The sequence below is a fragment of the Nomascus leucogenys genome, chromosome 15 (genome assembly GCF_006542625.1).
Source record: "Nomascus leucogenys isolate Asia chromosome 15, Asia_NLE_v1, whole genome shotgun sequence".
NCBI lineage: Eukaryota > Metazoa > Chordata > Mammalia > Primates > Hylobatidae > Nomascus > Nomascus leucogenys.
This window is the reverse complement of record NC_044395.1, coordinates 95,159,137-95,172,176: the sequence shown is the minus strand read 5'-3', so window position 1 is coordinate 95,172,176 and position 13,040 is coordinate 95,159,137. Positions and strand designations below refer to the sequence as shown.

At 41.1% G+C, this 13,040-nt stretch overlaps 1 protein-coding gene across 1 annotated transcript in view; it reads left to right on the top strand.

The window, feature by feature from the left end:
- The window catches only part of APIP (APAF1 interacting protein), a 60,921-nt gene that overhangs the window by 11,805 nt on the left and 36,076 nt on the right, over nucleotides 1-13,040 (top strand). Inside the window, exon 2 of the mRNA XM_003254409.3 lies at nucleotides 9,511-9,611. Within this exon, the coding sequence (XP_003254457.1) occupies nucleotides 9,511-9,611 (101 nt within the window). The remainder of the gene's footprint in view (nucleotides 1-9,510; nucleotides 9,612-13,040) is intronic.

Below are 13,040 nucleotides of genomic sequence, written 5' to 3'. Positions count from 1 at the left end.
AGAGCAGTATGAGGTCCTTCCCAGCTTGGGCCTAGGGAGGAAGAGAGAGAAGGGAGAGCCTTTACCAGTACCAAATCTCCTGGGTTAAACAGAGGTGGTCCAGTTTCCTGGGGTTGGGCTTTTGCTAGTCGCTTCCTGTTGGAACTGAGTCAGAGAGGTTACATGCTTAACTAGCTCAGAGGTTTCCCAATCTAATAGAAAATCATTGGTAAGAAAAGGCCATCTGTACAGCATCTCAAAAGGACTAAGACCTAATTTTGAAGGGGTATTTCTTATTCGTTAAGGCCATGGGAAGAAGAGTGACCCAAGGAAGGTGAGTTTCTTGGGATAATTTTCGGAGGTGTCTCTTGATAATATCATTAGTTTTCTCCACCTTTCCTGAGAATTGGGGTCTCCAAGCACAATGGAGATGATATTCTATGCCTAGTGCTTTTGAGACCCCTTGTGTGACAGCTGCCTTAAATGAGGGCCCATTGTCACTTTGAAGGTACTTCGGTGGACCAAAGCAGGACATTATTTCATTAACTAACATTTTTATTACCTCAGAGGCTCTTTGTGTATAGCATGGAAATGCTTCTACCCAGTTAGTGAAGGTGTCTACCCATACCAGCAGGTATTGAATGCCCTTTGTCTTTGACATGTGGGTGAAGTCTATTTGCCAGTCTTCCCCTGGATAACTTCCTGTTCTTTGGGTTTGAGGAGGAAGGAGTCACCTTTACAGGGGATTATTTTTAAGACAGACTTCACAAGTATTAGTAGCTTGCTTGACTGTTTTTAGTAAGTTCTCTCCTGAAAACAATCCCTGGGCACGTTGATAAGTTTTATCCTTTCCCAAGTGAAAAGCTTGGTGAAGGATTTAAAGGATTTTCCATTGGCTGGAGGCTGGCGAGTGGTGTTTGCCATCCTCTGACTGTAGACATCCTGAGGACTAAAAGCTATACCCTCGAGACGAAGTGGTCCATTCTATTTCTGTAGGGGAGTACTGAGGTTTAATTTCTCTTATGGAGCCTTCCCAGATTAGAGGGGTGTGAAGTGTGTTGATGTCTTGAGGCATCCTTGCCACTGATTTAGCTGCCTGATCAGCTAATCTATATCCTTCGGCTACCTCATCTGTTCCCTTTTGATGTCCCATACAATGCATCACTGCTATTTATTGTGTAAGAAAAACTGAGGATAATAACCTGTTAATTTCCTGGTGATATTTTATAGGCGGTCCATTGGTGGTAAGGAAATGCCTTTCCTTCCAAATGGCAGCATGAGCATGGAGAAACAGGAAAGCGTACTTGGAGTCAGTGTAAATGTTAGCTCTCTTTCCTTTGCTTAATTTGATTGCTTTTGTAAGAGCTATTAGCTCAGCTAATTGAGCACTTGTGCCTGGAGGGAGAGATGCACTTTTGATGATGTCATTTAGAGTGACCACTATGTATGCATATTCCTTGTTCTACAAAAGAGCTCCCATCTGTGGAGAGGGTCCAGTCTGAGTTCTCTAGGGAAGTTTCCCCAGTATCTTCCCTTGCTGCATAGGTCTGTACTATGACTTGTTCATAATCATGCGCAGGTTCCCCAGTTTCCTCAGGGAAGAGGGTGGCTGGATTTAGATGAGAACAAGTCTTTAATTGGATGTTGGAACCTTCTAACAGCAGGGCCTGATATGTAAGGAGTCAGCTGTTAGCCCAAAGGCTCCCCTGTAGAGTGCAGTAGTCCTGCCATGTTATATGGGGTGTAAACAGTTAAATCATTTCCCAGGATTAGTTTGGAGGCTTCTGGGACCAGTAGAGCCACTGAGGCAATGGCTCGGAGACATGCCGGCCATTCTTTAGCCACCAAGTCAAGTTCCTTACTTAGGTAACCCATTGAATGTTGAGCTGGTCCTCGGGCCTGTGTTAAAACTCCCAGGGCCATTCCCTTCCTTTCTGATACATACAGATTGAAGGCCTTCCCTACAGGAAGGCTGAGGGCTGGTGCCTTGAGCAAGGCTTGCTTTAGCTGGCTGAAGGCCTTTTGAGCTTCAGGTTCCCGGGTTAAAAGATGAGTTTTAACTCCCTGAGTTTCTTTTATGAGGTTACATAATGGACAGGCTATTTCACATACCCAGGTATCCATAGTCTACAAAATCCTGTAATGCCCCCAAATCCTCTAGTTGCTTGAGGGTTTGGGGGCGAGGGAAGGAGGAAATAGGCTTAATCCTCTCTTCCCCTAATACTCTGGTCCCCTTGGACAGTACTAATCCTAGATACTTCACTGAGGTTTTGCAGAGCTGGGCCTTGGATTTTGAAACCTTATATTCTCTGTTAGCTAAGAAGCTGAGAAGAGCTTTGGTGCCTTCCTGAGAAGCTTCCTCAGTTGGGGCACAGAGCAGAATATCATCAACTAATGCAAGACCCTAACTTGAGGATGAGAGAACTCAGAAATGTCTTGTGACAGTGCCTGTCCAAACAGATGAGGACTATCTCAAAATCCCTGAGGCAGCACCGTCCATGTTAACTGGGCAGTCTGGACGGAGGGAATCTTCAAAGGCAAACAGGTGTTGAGAATCAGGATGTAATGGAATGCAGAAAAAGGCATCCTTTAAATCTAGGACTGTAAACATTTAGTTCCCTCAGGTAGTTGAGTTAACAGGATATAGGGATTAGGTACCACTGGATGGATTGGAACTACAGCTTCATTAATGAGGCAAAGGTCCTGAACTAGTCTCCATTCCCCACTGGGTTTCTGCACTCCTAATATTGGGGTGTTGCGGGGACTATTAAAGGGTTTGAGGAGGCCCCGCATCTTTAGTTTATTAATAATGGCTTCTAGCCCTTTCCTAGCCTCTGGGCTTAGGGAATACTGTCTCTGGTTAGGAAAAGAAGTGGGATCCTTAAGACAGATCTGGACTGGCCTAGTGGTTATAGCTCGACCTATCCTTCCTTGAGTTGCCCACACTTGTAGTTTAATGTTAGCTTCCATCAGGGGAGACAAAGAGTTTGTCCTGGGGCTGTACGGATGCTGGCCCCCATGCAAGCTAGACTATCTCTCCCTAATAAAGGAGCAGGACTTTAAGCCATGATTTTAAAAGCATGTGTAAATAGTAGGTCCCCCCATCTGCAGGTAAGAGGTTGAGAAAAATAATCAGGTTAGAATTTTTCCTGAGATACCCCTTATAGTCATACTATGGGAAGAGGGGAGGCCTGGATTAGAGGAGAAGAGAGAGACTGGCTCCAGTATCCAGAAGGAGATCTACCTTCCTTCCTTTGATTTCCAGAATCACCCAAGGTTCCTGTGCTGTAATGGCAGTCTGAGTTGCTGGAGCTAGGGGTTTGAGCGCCGGGACCCATCAGGCCTGCTGGACCATCTGTGAGACTGGTTCTGAACCCAGTGACCTCCATCTCTGGGGGCAGATCTGTCTCCAGTGGTCTCCGCCACAGGCTGGACAGGGTCGAGGTGGCTTTGTCTTGCTACCTGGACATTCTTTCTTAAAATGCCCTGATTCGCCACATCGATAACAGCTAGTGGATGCACCTTGGGGATTCTGGACTTTGCAAGCTTGCACCACTGCTACTAGAGCCTCTGTTGTTTTCCTGTATTTTCATTTCCTTTTATTGGGCTTCCTCCTGATCCCTATTGTAAAAGACCAAAGTGGCTTTCTCAGGAGGTTTTCTAGGGTACTATCTGGCCCTATAGCTTGCTTTTATAGTTTCCTTTTAATATTGGGAGCTACCTGTGTAATAAACTTGTCCTTGAGAATGAGCTGTCCCTTGATTGAATCGGGATAAATAGGTATGTTTTATTAGTGCCTCAGCCTTTCCATAAAGGCTGTGGGATTCTCATCTGATCTTTGGTCTATCGTGGACAGTTTAGAGTAATTGAGAGGTTTGGCCCTGGTTTTCCATGGGCCGTCTAATACACACCTTAAAGGTGCTTCCTTTTCCATTCATTTCCTGAGTTATTGGGGTTCCAGTCAGGGTTGTCTACCAGAACTGCTTCCCTTCCTAGTAGGAATGGAGTTTCCACTTCTTCCTCACCTTCCCTATCTCCTCTTTGTCTCCTTGGTCTGCTACAGGAGGCATGTTGCTTATCTCCATATTTTTCTGCTTCCTGCATAACTTCCTGCTTTTCAGCTTCAGTGAGGGTCTGACATAGCAGCAACGTAACATCCCTCTGTGAGGTCAAATACCTGAGTTAAATTTTGAAAAATTTCTGTATACCTACCTGGGTTGTCAGCAAATCAGCCCAAGTCTCCCTTTATTTGCTTAAGGTCCTGTAATGAAAGGGGAACTTGAACCCTCATGGCACCATTCCTGTCAAGCATTTCCTGCAGAGGTAAGAGTGAAATGGGGAGAGTAGGATATACTGGAAATGGTGGAGCTGGAGGAGCTGATGGTACAATTGGAGGGAGACTGGAAGGATTGGGACATCCAATAGCTGTCTCAGATTGCTCCTTTGGAACCTGCGTTAGCTCTGGGGAAGGCCTATGGGCTTGCCTGCTGTGGCTGGTAAAAGAACTGGGTCAGTTGTGCAGAACTTGTAAAGGTCTGGGTTTCACAGGGCAAAGGAAGTCTGTACATAGGGGACCTCAGTCCATTTGCCCTTCTGTCTTTAGAAAAGATCTAACTGTTGAATGATATTAAAATCAAGGCTCCACCAAGCAGGCCAGATTTGTCTGTCTTCAAGATGGTAAGAAGGCCATGCCCTTGTGCAATAGACTATGAGGCACTTTTCCTTCAAAGTCTCAGGGTTGAAGCAGTCCCAGTGTTTTAAAATCCACTCCAGGGGACTGCATGCTGAAGATGATCTGTTACCCATTTAGAAAGAGAAGTGAGAATAAGTGTCCTTTTAGTCTCGTTCCTTTCTGTATATGACCCAGGGTGGAGAAGAAAACAGTGGGGGCGTCCCCCAACTATTTTCCCTCCCTGGTTCCTGGGTCCCACCTCCCTGTTAAATGTGCTGCCCATGACTGTAGGTGTGACCCTCCAAGCCATGGCACCAGAGGAACTAGACTTTTGGGCCTAGTCGCACTTCCCCAAGCAGCCCTAGTCCTCTGCTTATTATTTCCCTTTGACCTCCTAGACTTGGGCAACCTGTGTACCTCCCTAAAAAAAAATAGATCTCAAGAAAAACTACGTAATTGGGCAAGGCCCCTTTAATGGAGGGGGTATGCTAGATTGAACTCTATATCCTGCTATTATGGCCCATGCTAAAGCATTTACCCTTAGAAAAATGGTTCCGGTTAACTTCTGGACTTAAAATCCCCATACTAGTTCAGTACTACCTTAATCAGAGACAGAATCGGTGCCTTAAAGGAACGTAGGAACCAAATGGCCATTTTCCTGCTGATGGGACAATATCGAGACTAAAATTTGGCCACAGAAGACATTTAACTCCTGTCTGTTGAAAGCAGAATTTTCCTGTTCACAGAAGAGGCTTAGAGCCCCATTTCTAGTGGTGCAAAAGGAAGCTGCAGTGTTACCATAAAAGAAAAAAAAAATGTGCCTCATGAAGAGGATTTCTGTTTCCACTAGGTGGCACTGTTGGTTTAGAAATACCATTTGCTCGCGGCCGGGCTCAGTGGCTCACACCTGTAATCCCAGCACTTTGGGAGGCCGAGGCAGGTGGATCACGAGGTCAGGAGATCGAGACCATCCTGGCTAACACGGTGAAACCCCCATCTCTACTAAAAATACAATTAGCCGGGAGCGGTGGCGGGTGCCTGTAGTACCAGCTACTCGGGAGGCTGAGGCAGGAGAATGGCGTGATCCCGGGAGGCGGAGCTTGCAGTGAGCCCCGATCGTGCTGCTGCACTCCAGCCTGGGAGAAAGAGCGAGATTCCACCTCAAAAAAAAAAAAAAGAAAGAAATACTATGTGCTTGCCAGAGAAGCAGTAGAGAGACCTGGAAATGCCATGCACTCACTAGACCAAGGGCGGGGGGGGGCGGGGGGAGAGGGAGATGGAGGGGGGAGGGGGAGAGGCACAGGCTGTGGATAGAAAAAGAAGGAAAGTTTTGTGACAGGAGAGAGAGAGAGAGAGAGACCGTGGCTAGAAGAGGAAAGTTTTGTGACAGAATAGAGAGAGAGAGAGAGACCGTGGATAGAAAAAGAAGGAAAATTTTGTGACAGGATAGCTGGGGATTCTCTGCCAAAACCTGAAATGGACTGTTGGAGGCTGGGTCCGATCCAGAGGCCTTTGAATAACGCCAGGGTGTGTCCTGGCCAGAACTTTCCCAGCCTCACGCGATGGTAAGGTTTCCCTGTGAAAGGAAACTGATTCAAAACACGGCCAACACTCCCAATGACCCGTGGGTATTGGGAGGGTTCTCCATGTTCTCACCAGCAAGCCTAACATCTGAGGCCTTAGAATGGCAGTCATGATAAGCATTTTTTAACCAGCTGAAGAATGCCTGTTGATTGATTTGATTTGATTTTAAAATAGAGGCCAAGAGCCCCTCAGAATGATAGAACAGATTTTAAGCTTGCTCCTGTACTCACCATCCGATGAATGTTGTACCTTGGATTCTTGGCCAACGCACCAAAATGATATGGCTCTGGTAACTGAAGGAACACGAGGGCCCTTTGTCTCGCACCAATTTAGATAAATAACACGGACACACGTGGAGTGGTTTTAAGGAATGGAGAGTTTAATAGGCAAGAAAGAAGAAGGAAGCTCCCCTGTACAGAGATGGAGGGTGGCTCCAAGCAGAGAGAGAAAACCCCAAGTGCAGCGGGAAAACAGTCGATTCTATTAGGAGGCTGGAGGAGGTGGTGTCTGGTTTTCATAGGGCCCAGGGGATTGTTTTGACCAGGTATGTCATTCACGTAGCCCACGAAAAAACTAGCCCTCCCACCCTCGCCTTTTAATATTCAAATACAGGACACCATGATGTTCTGCACACGTGAAGATATCTGGGGTGGCCATGATGCTTGACACACGTGGTGACAAGAAGAGGGTGGGAATCACCATATTGGATGGACCCAGTTTCTAATGGCTGGCATTTGCACATCAAAGCTTGCCAGCCTGGCCCTTTAAGCCACTTTTCTGCTAGAAAAGAAATGCTTTTGGAGCTGTATTATTAAAAGAAACAAAAAACCTTACCAAGCTGCATTATTAAAAGAAAACAAAACCTTACCAACCTTACCCTCTCTGCCTAAAATAATTTCTTAATAACTCCTATAATAGTTTTGCTATTTTAATTCAAGAATTTTCAGCTCTTTAAAATGAAAAGGAAACTACATTGACTGTGTCAGATTTTGTGCTGATTGCATTATGTCCATTGTATCTCATTTTAATCTTCACAGCATTTTCATTGTATGGATAAGTAAACTGACACCCAAAGTCATGTAGGCAATAAATCCAGTAGTGTGGATTTGACTTTTAAGTCAGCTAACTCCAAGTCTAAGTTGAATCGGAACTTTTAGAAATTTCTAGATTCTCATGTTTTTAATTTTATATTTTGAAGGTTACTCCATTAGTCATCATTTGTAATACTTAAAATGAGTAAGTAGAACATTAGCACTAAATCTGGGGAAAAACACCACAATTTCAAGTATTTAGTTAAGTAACTGAGAATTCAGCCTGTTAAATAATGATCCCTTTTTGAACTCAAAGATGTTTTTCCCCCTTTATCCAGTGACCGGATCTGTAAAGGCATGCTTCCTTGTTGTGATTTTCTCCACAGTGAATCTCATTTTGTTCACTGTTACCTTGAAGGTAGACCTCATTGGGGTCTCCAGTTTATGTGGGGATTTTTCATTAGGTTCCCTGGAATTGATCAGGCCCTGGGTTTTATCTCATGCTTCTAGTGGCTTACATGGCTATCAAAATTGAAGCTCAAGGTCACCAGAGTTTTGCAGTATCTTCAGGAACATTCTGGCTTTGGAGCTCACTTCTCTCCCAGGTAGTCTCATTCTCATTATTTGTTGTTGTTGTTGTTGCTTTATTATACTTTTAAGTTCTGGGATACATCTGCAGAACGTGCAGGTTTGTTACGTAGGTATACACATGCCATGGTGGTTTGCTGCACCCCTCAACTCATCGTCTATGTTAGGTATTTCTCCTAATGCTATCCCTTCTCTAGCCCCCCATCTGATGACAGGCCCTGGTGTGTGATGTTCCCTTCCTTGTGTCCATGTATTCTCATTGTTCAACTCCCATTTCTGAGTGAGAACATGCAGTGTTTGGTTTTCTGTTCCTGTGTTAGTTTGCTGAGAATGATGGTTTCCAGCTTCATCCATGTCCCTGCAAAGGACGTGAACTCATCCTTTTTTATGGCTGCATAGTATTCCATTGTGTATATGTGTCACATTTTCTTTGTCCAGTCTATCATTGATGGGTATTTGTGTTGGTTCCAAGTCTTTGCTATTGTGAATAGTGCTGCAGTAAACATACGTATGTGTCTTTATAGTAGAATCCCAGTAATGGGATTGCTAGGTCAAATGGTATTTCTCGTTCTAGATCCTTGAGGAATTGCCACACTGTCTTCCACAATGGTTGAACTAATTTACACTCCCACCAACAGTGTAAAAGCATTCCTGTTTCTCCACATCCTCTCCAGCATCTGTTTCCTGACTTTTTAATGATCGCCATTCTAACTGGTGTGAGAGTCTCATTCTCATTTTTTATGGCCCCTGTGAAACTTCACTTTCTTGCCAGCTCAACAACTTATTTTGAAATAGTTTTAAAAATAATTTATTCAGCATTTGTACTTATTTTTAAGATAAGGATTGTATATTATACTGCCCAAAATGGAATTCATTGTATTTCTTCTTTGTTTATTTTTTTGTTTTCATTAATTTAAACCACAAAAAAGCAGGAGAAAATGGTGTGGACTTTTTTTTCTAAAGAAGTAATCATTGGACTTATAAAAATAAGGCTTGATATTTATCTATCTGTCTGTATACACACACATACACTCATAAACACGTATCTTCATAAAATGGGTTAAGCAAGTATTAATCGAGATTGTTTCTTAGTGTTTTTTGTAGTTTGCTTCACTTTGTTTTCTATAATGAGTATATATTGCTTTTTCAATAAGAGAAACTAAAATCATTATGGGAAAAAGGACTTTTTTGGAATAAAAATACAGTTGAACCAACACACAGAGTGTGTGTTGAACATGTAACTATCATAATATCTCATGTATATATCATCAAGCCTAGTTAAATAAGGTGTTTTGTGTAAATAAATCTTCTGGACAGACTGTTCCTTCAGCATGAGATTCTGTTTCCTTTCAGCCATTTCAGTTGATGCTTTGTAATGTATACTAGGCATTATATACCTTGTTTTTGCAGCCTGTTCCTTAGTGTTGGACTATATGGCCCTATACTGAATAATCCCAGGTTGCCAAATAATGTAGTAGATCCACTTTCCAAACATTAAAAACAAAGTATGTCTGTAATAGTTTTTTCCCTCACTGTACTCTTTCTATAGTATGTTTTCTTAAACTTTCTTAAATTGGCTTCTTATTAGAAACACCAGCTGGAATAGTTACTTGATAAAATGATGTCTGTTTTAAAAATCATTACCTTCTTTTTAAGGACAAGGAGCATCCAAGATACCTGATTCCAGAACTTTGCAAACAGTTTTACCATTTGGGCTGGGTCACTGGGACTGGAGGAGGAATTAGCTTGAAGCATGGGTAAGTTTCTGGCAGCCTTTATTACTGGGAACTCTCCATTTGGGTAGACCACAGCAAGTCTAATGTGTTATATCCAAAGAACGACTGATGATCAGTTTTATGTGATACTGAAGGTCTTTAGTTTCCAAATGGACAAGTGGACATTTGTGTAACTGAATGGAAGCAATGAACAAAAGCTGCAGATATGTCAAATACCTAAAGACTGAAGAACCACAATTTCAAATCACAATAACTTAGTCCTCAGTTTTTGAGTACCAGAGTTAAATAACATGCTACCAAGTATGTTCATATACCCGACATTCTAGAGGATCCTCTCTAGGTAGATAGGATTTGTTTCAAAGGTTCAGGCACTTTGGTTTTTGAAACAGAGTCTTGCTCTGTCACCCAGGCTGGAGTGCAGTGGGGCAATCATGGCTCACTGCAGCCTTGACTTCCCAGGCTTAAACAATCCTCCTACCTCATCCTCCTGGGTAGCTGGGACTACAGGCATGTGCCACCACACCTGGCTAATGTTTTCTGCTTTTTTTTTTTTTTTTTTTTTTGATAGAGACTGTGTCTCACTAAGTTGCATGGGCTGGTCTTGAACTCCTAGGCTCAAGCAACCCACCTGCCTTGGCCTCCCAGATACATATTTCAAAGTCACTTAAATCAGCTGACTAATCATTAAAAATCCTAATAATTATTTTTTATTGAATCAAAAGAAAGGCAGTATGCTTTCTAAGTACCTGTATCATTAATGAATATAGCGCCTGCTAATCTGTATTCCTCAGAGGACAAAACAAGATGTACTGGACTTAAATTGAAGCAGAAAGGATAAATAGTATTCAATTGCTCATTGTATTTATTTAGTGTAATTTATTCAAGAAGATGAAGAAATAAAGTAAGTATTAGTAACTGTTAGTAAGAAGTAACTTGCTATCAATGAAATTAAGATTATAGAATCTCATTCAAGGATTTCCAATACAGGATTAATCTTTGTTTCCTCCTGAAATGTGTTAGGAATATTATTGTCTGGAAGCTGTGTGTTAAATTGAGTGATGTTGATTTATTACTTCATTCTAATTCCCTTTCTTTAACAAAATTGGATTATTAAAGTGTTTATGTGCTGTTAAATACATATAGTCATGCCCCCAAGGAGGCTGCATTGCATATTAAGGAATTGAATGTAAAATATAATCAGAACATTTGGAACAAAAGGGATTCTATGGTATACCACAAGATGATGCCATTATAATTTTATCTGCTTTAAATTACTGAGTTAACTCATGAAATTTTCATTGAACATTGGGAAATGACAAGAGGTTCCTCCGTTAACAACTGGCACAGTTAGGGATAAAAGTTTGCTCTCAGTCTAGTAATATTATGTTCCACATGGCAGATCAATAAATCCATCTGTGCCTCCTCTCTTACCATCAGCCTAGTTGCTAATGTGTAAATACAGCATTGCTCAAGCTTTCACATTTTGCCAAAACTTTCAAGATGGCCTATTCACAGCAAATCCTATGATAACAACATTTATTCTTGTTTCATGTATCCATTTAGAAATTGAGTCCCAGTAATACAGTTTCCCAACTGTATTATTTATGATAAATCATATTCTAAATGCTATCTTTAGTTAACTGCTTTTTATTTGCATGTTCAGAAATAGTTTGTGTATGTATAAAATAAAGCTTTCCACCAAATGAGCTAAAATAACCATTTCCAACTGGCTCTTTAAAAAAACTAGCAAAGTTAAAAATAGGTGAATGCAGGATTCAAGATGAAATTTTTTTGATCAAAAAGACATAAAGGACCATGTTCTTTCTAGTAGAATTTTACTAACCCATGCACTACCATTTTATGTGACCACTATAAACCACTCATTGGTGCATCTTTTAAAATTAAATGGGCTTTTATAGCACTACAATCAGCTCATAGGAAATTTTCATCATATATGTGAAATGCTTTATCCTCAGTTCTTAATGGGTGTGGAGGTCATGGAAGGAAAGAGCCACAGTCACATGGCACTGTATTTGGAATCTTATTAAATTTATGCTTTACATAGTAAAATGAATATTTTGTAGTAAAATGTTGGGTTTTTTCCCTAATATTTAAATGACTTAATAAGTCACTAGCGTTATCAGCAATACTGTTCTCATGTTGTTAGTGAAAGTTTGGCTCTTTGATGCTTAGGGCAAATAAATTTGGAATAAAGTGCAAACCCAATAAATTATGTTTCCAGAATAATACAGACAATAAGCTCTTTGGGAACATAAAATGATTTACTGATTCCAAGGTTTGACTGGACCATTCCAGCTTATGCTACAAGTGTGTGGTACCAAAAATTAAGTCAGAAGAAGGAAATAAATGACCAAGAAAATAATAGTAATCAAGGCAATTCCAGGATACTCAATAGCTACTGTATTTAGGTTGTGTCCCTATCATTCAAATTTATAATTTCCTATTTTTACAGAGTAAGATTGACAGGTGTCACAGAGACTGATCCTGTTGCATGTGATTAGCACTACAATTAATGAAGTCATATTGTAGACAAAATAATTGAGGCACTATAAGATTTAAATTATTTTTTAACTGACCAGAAAGCAAATAAAAATAGAAGTAACTGAACATAGATGTATTTTGACCTCTTGGGGTTTGGCCGTTGCTTACCACAGTGAAAATGCAGGAGTACGGAGAAGTATATTCCAAAATTTAGTAACTTGAAATTCAAAATGTTTTCTGTTTGTGGCTTAAAGTACCAAGTAGATATTTCACTTTAATATTTGGCATGTTTCTATTCTAAAAAGCTCTGTCATTTTTATATTTTTATCCAGATATCTCTTTCTTTGTAGGTGTAAATATATTTTTCTAAAACATTTGGCTAATCTTTTAATTACCCAAAGTTCATCAAAGTCTAAATTAATTTCCATTTTACAAAGAAATTTAGAACATACCAAGTCACTTGAATAAACAGAGTACCCTTTGTTTTCCTACTTTATGGATGGGTTTTACTTACCAGTAGAGCATTTTGTACTTTAATTGAGTCTATTTCCAGGACTGCATAAATTTCTCCCCACATAAGAAGACCCACAAGTCCACTTATCTGTGGAGGCGAGGGGACCATGTACCATCCTAGAGCTTCTTCCATGTTACACAAGGACACAAGATTTGGATCACTGGTATTCACAAAGAGCCCTTGTTAATAGTATGATCCCAACCCATTCTCACTGGTTGCAGAGGAATGTCCCTTTATGTTATCCTTGTGTCACAGAACTTGGAAACAATAGCCACTTCATGAAAGCGAATGCTTGCATGCAGCTTACAGTGCATTGGATTTCCACTCACATTATCAGACATTTGTTTTCTAGACTTTATCAATGGAACCTTAAAGAAACTTTGATTTCACCTTACATTTTTATCGGTTCCAAGCCTACAGGTTTATTAGTAACC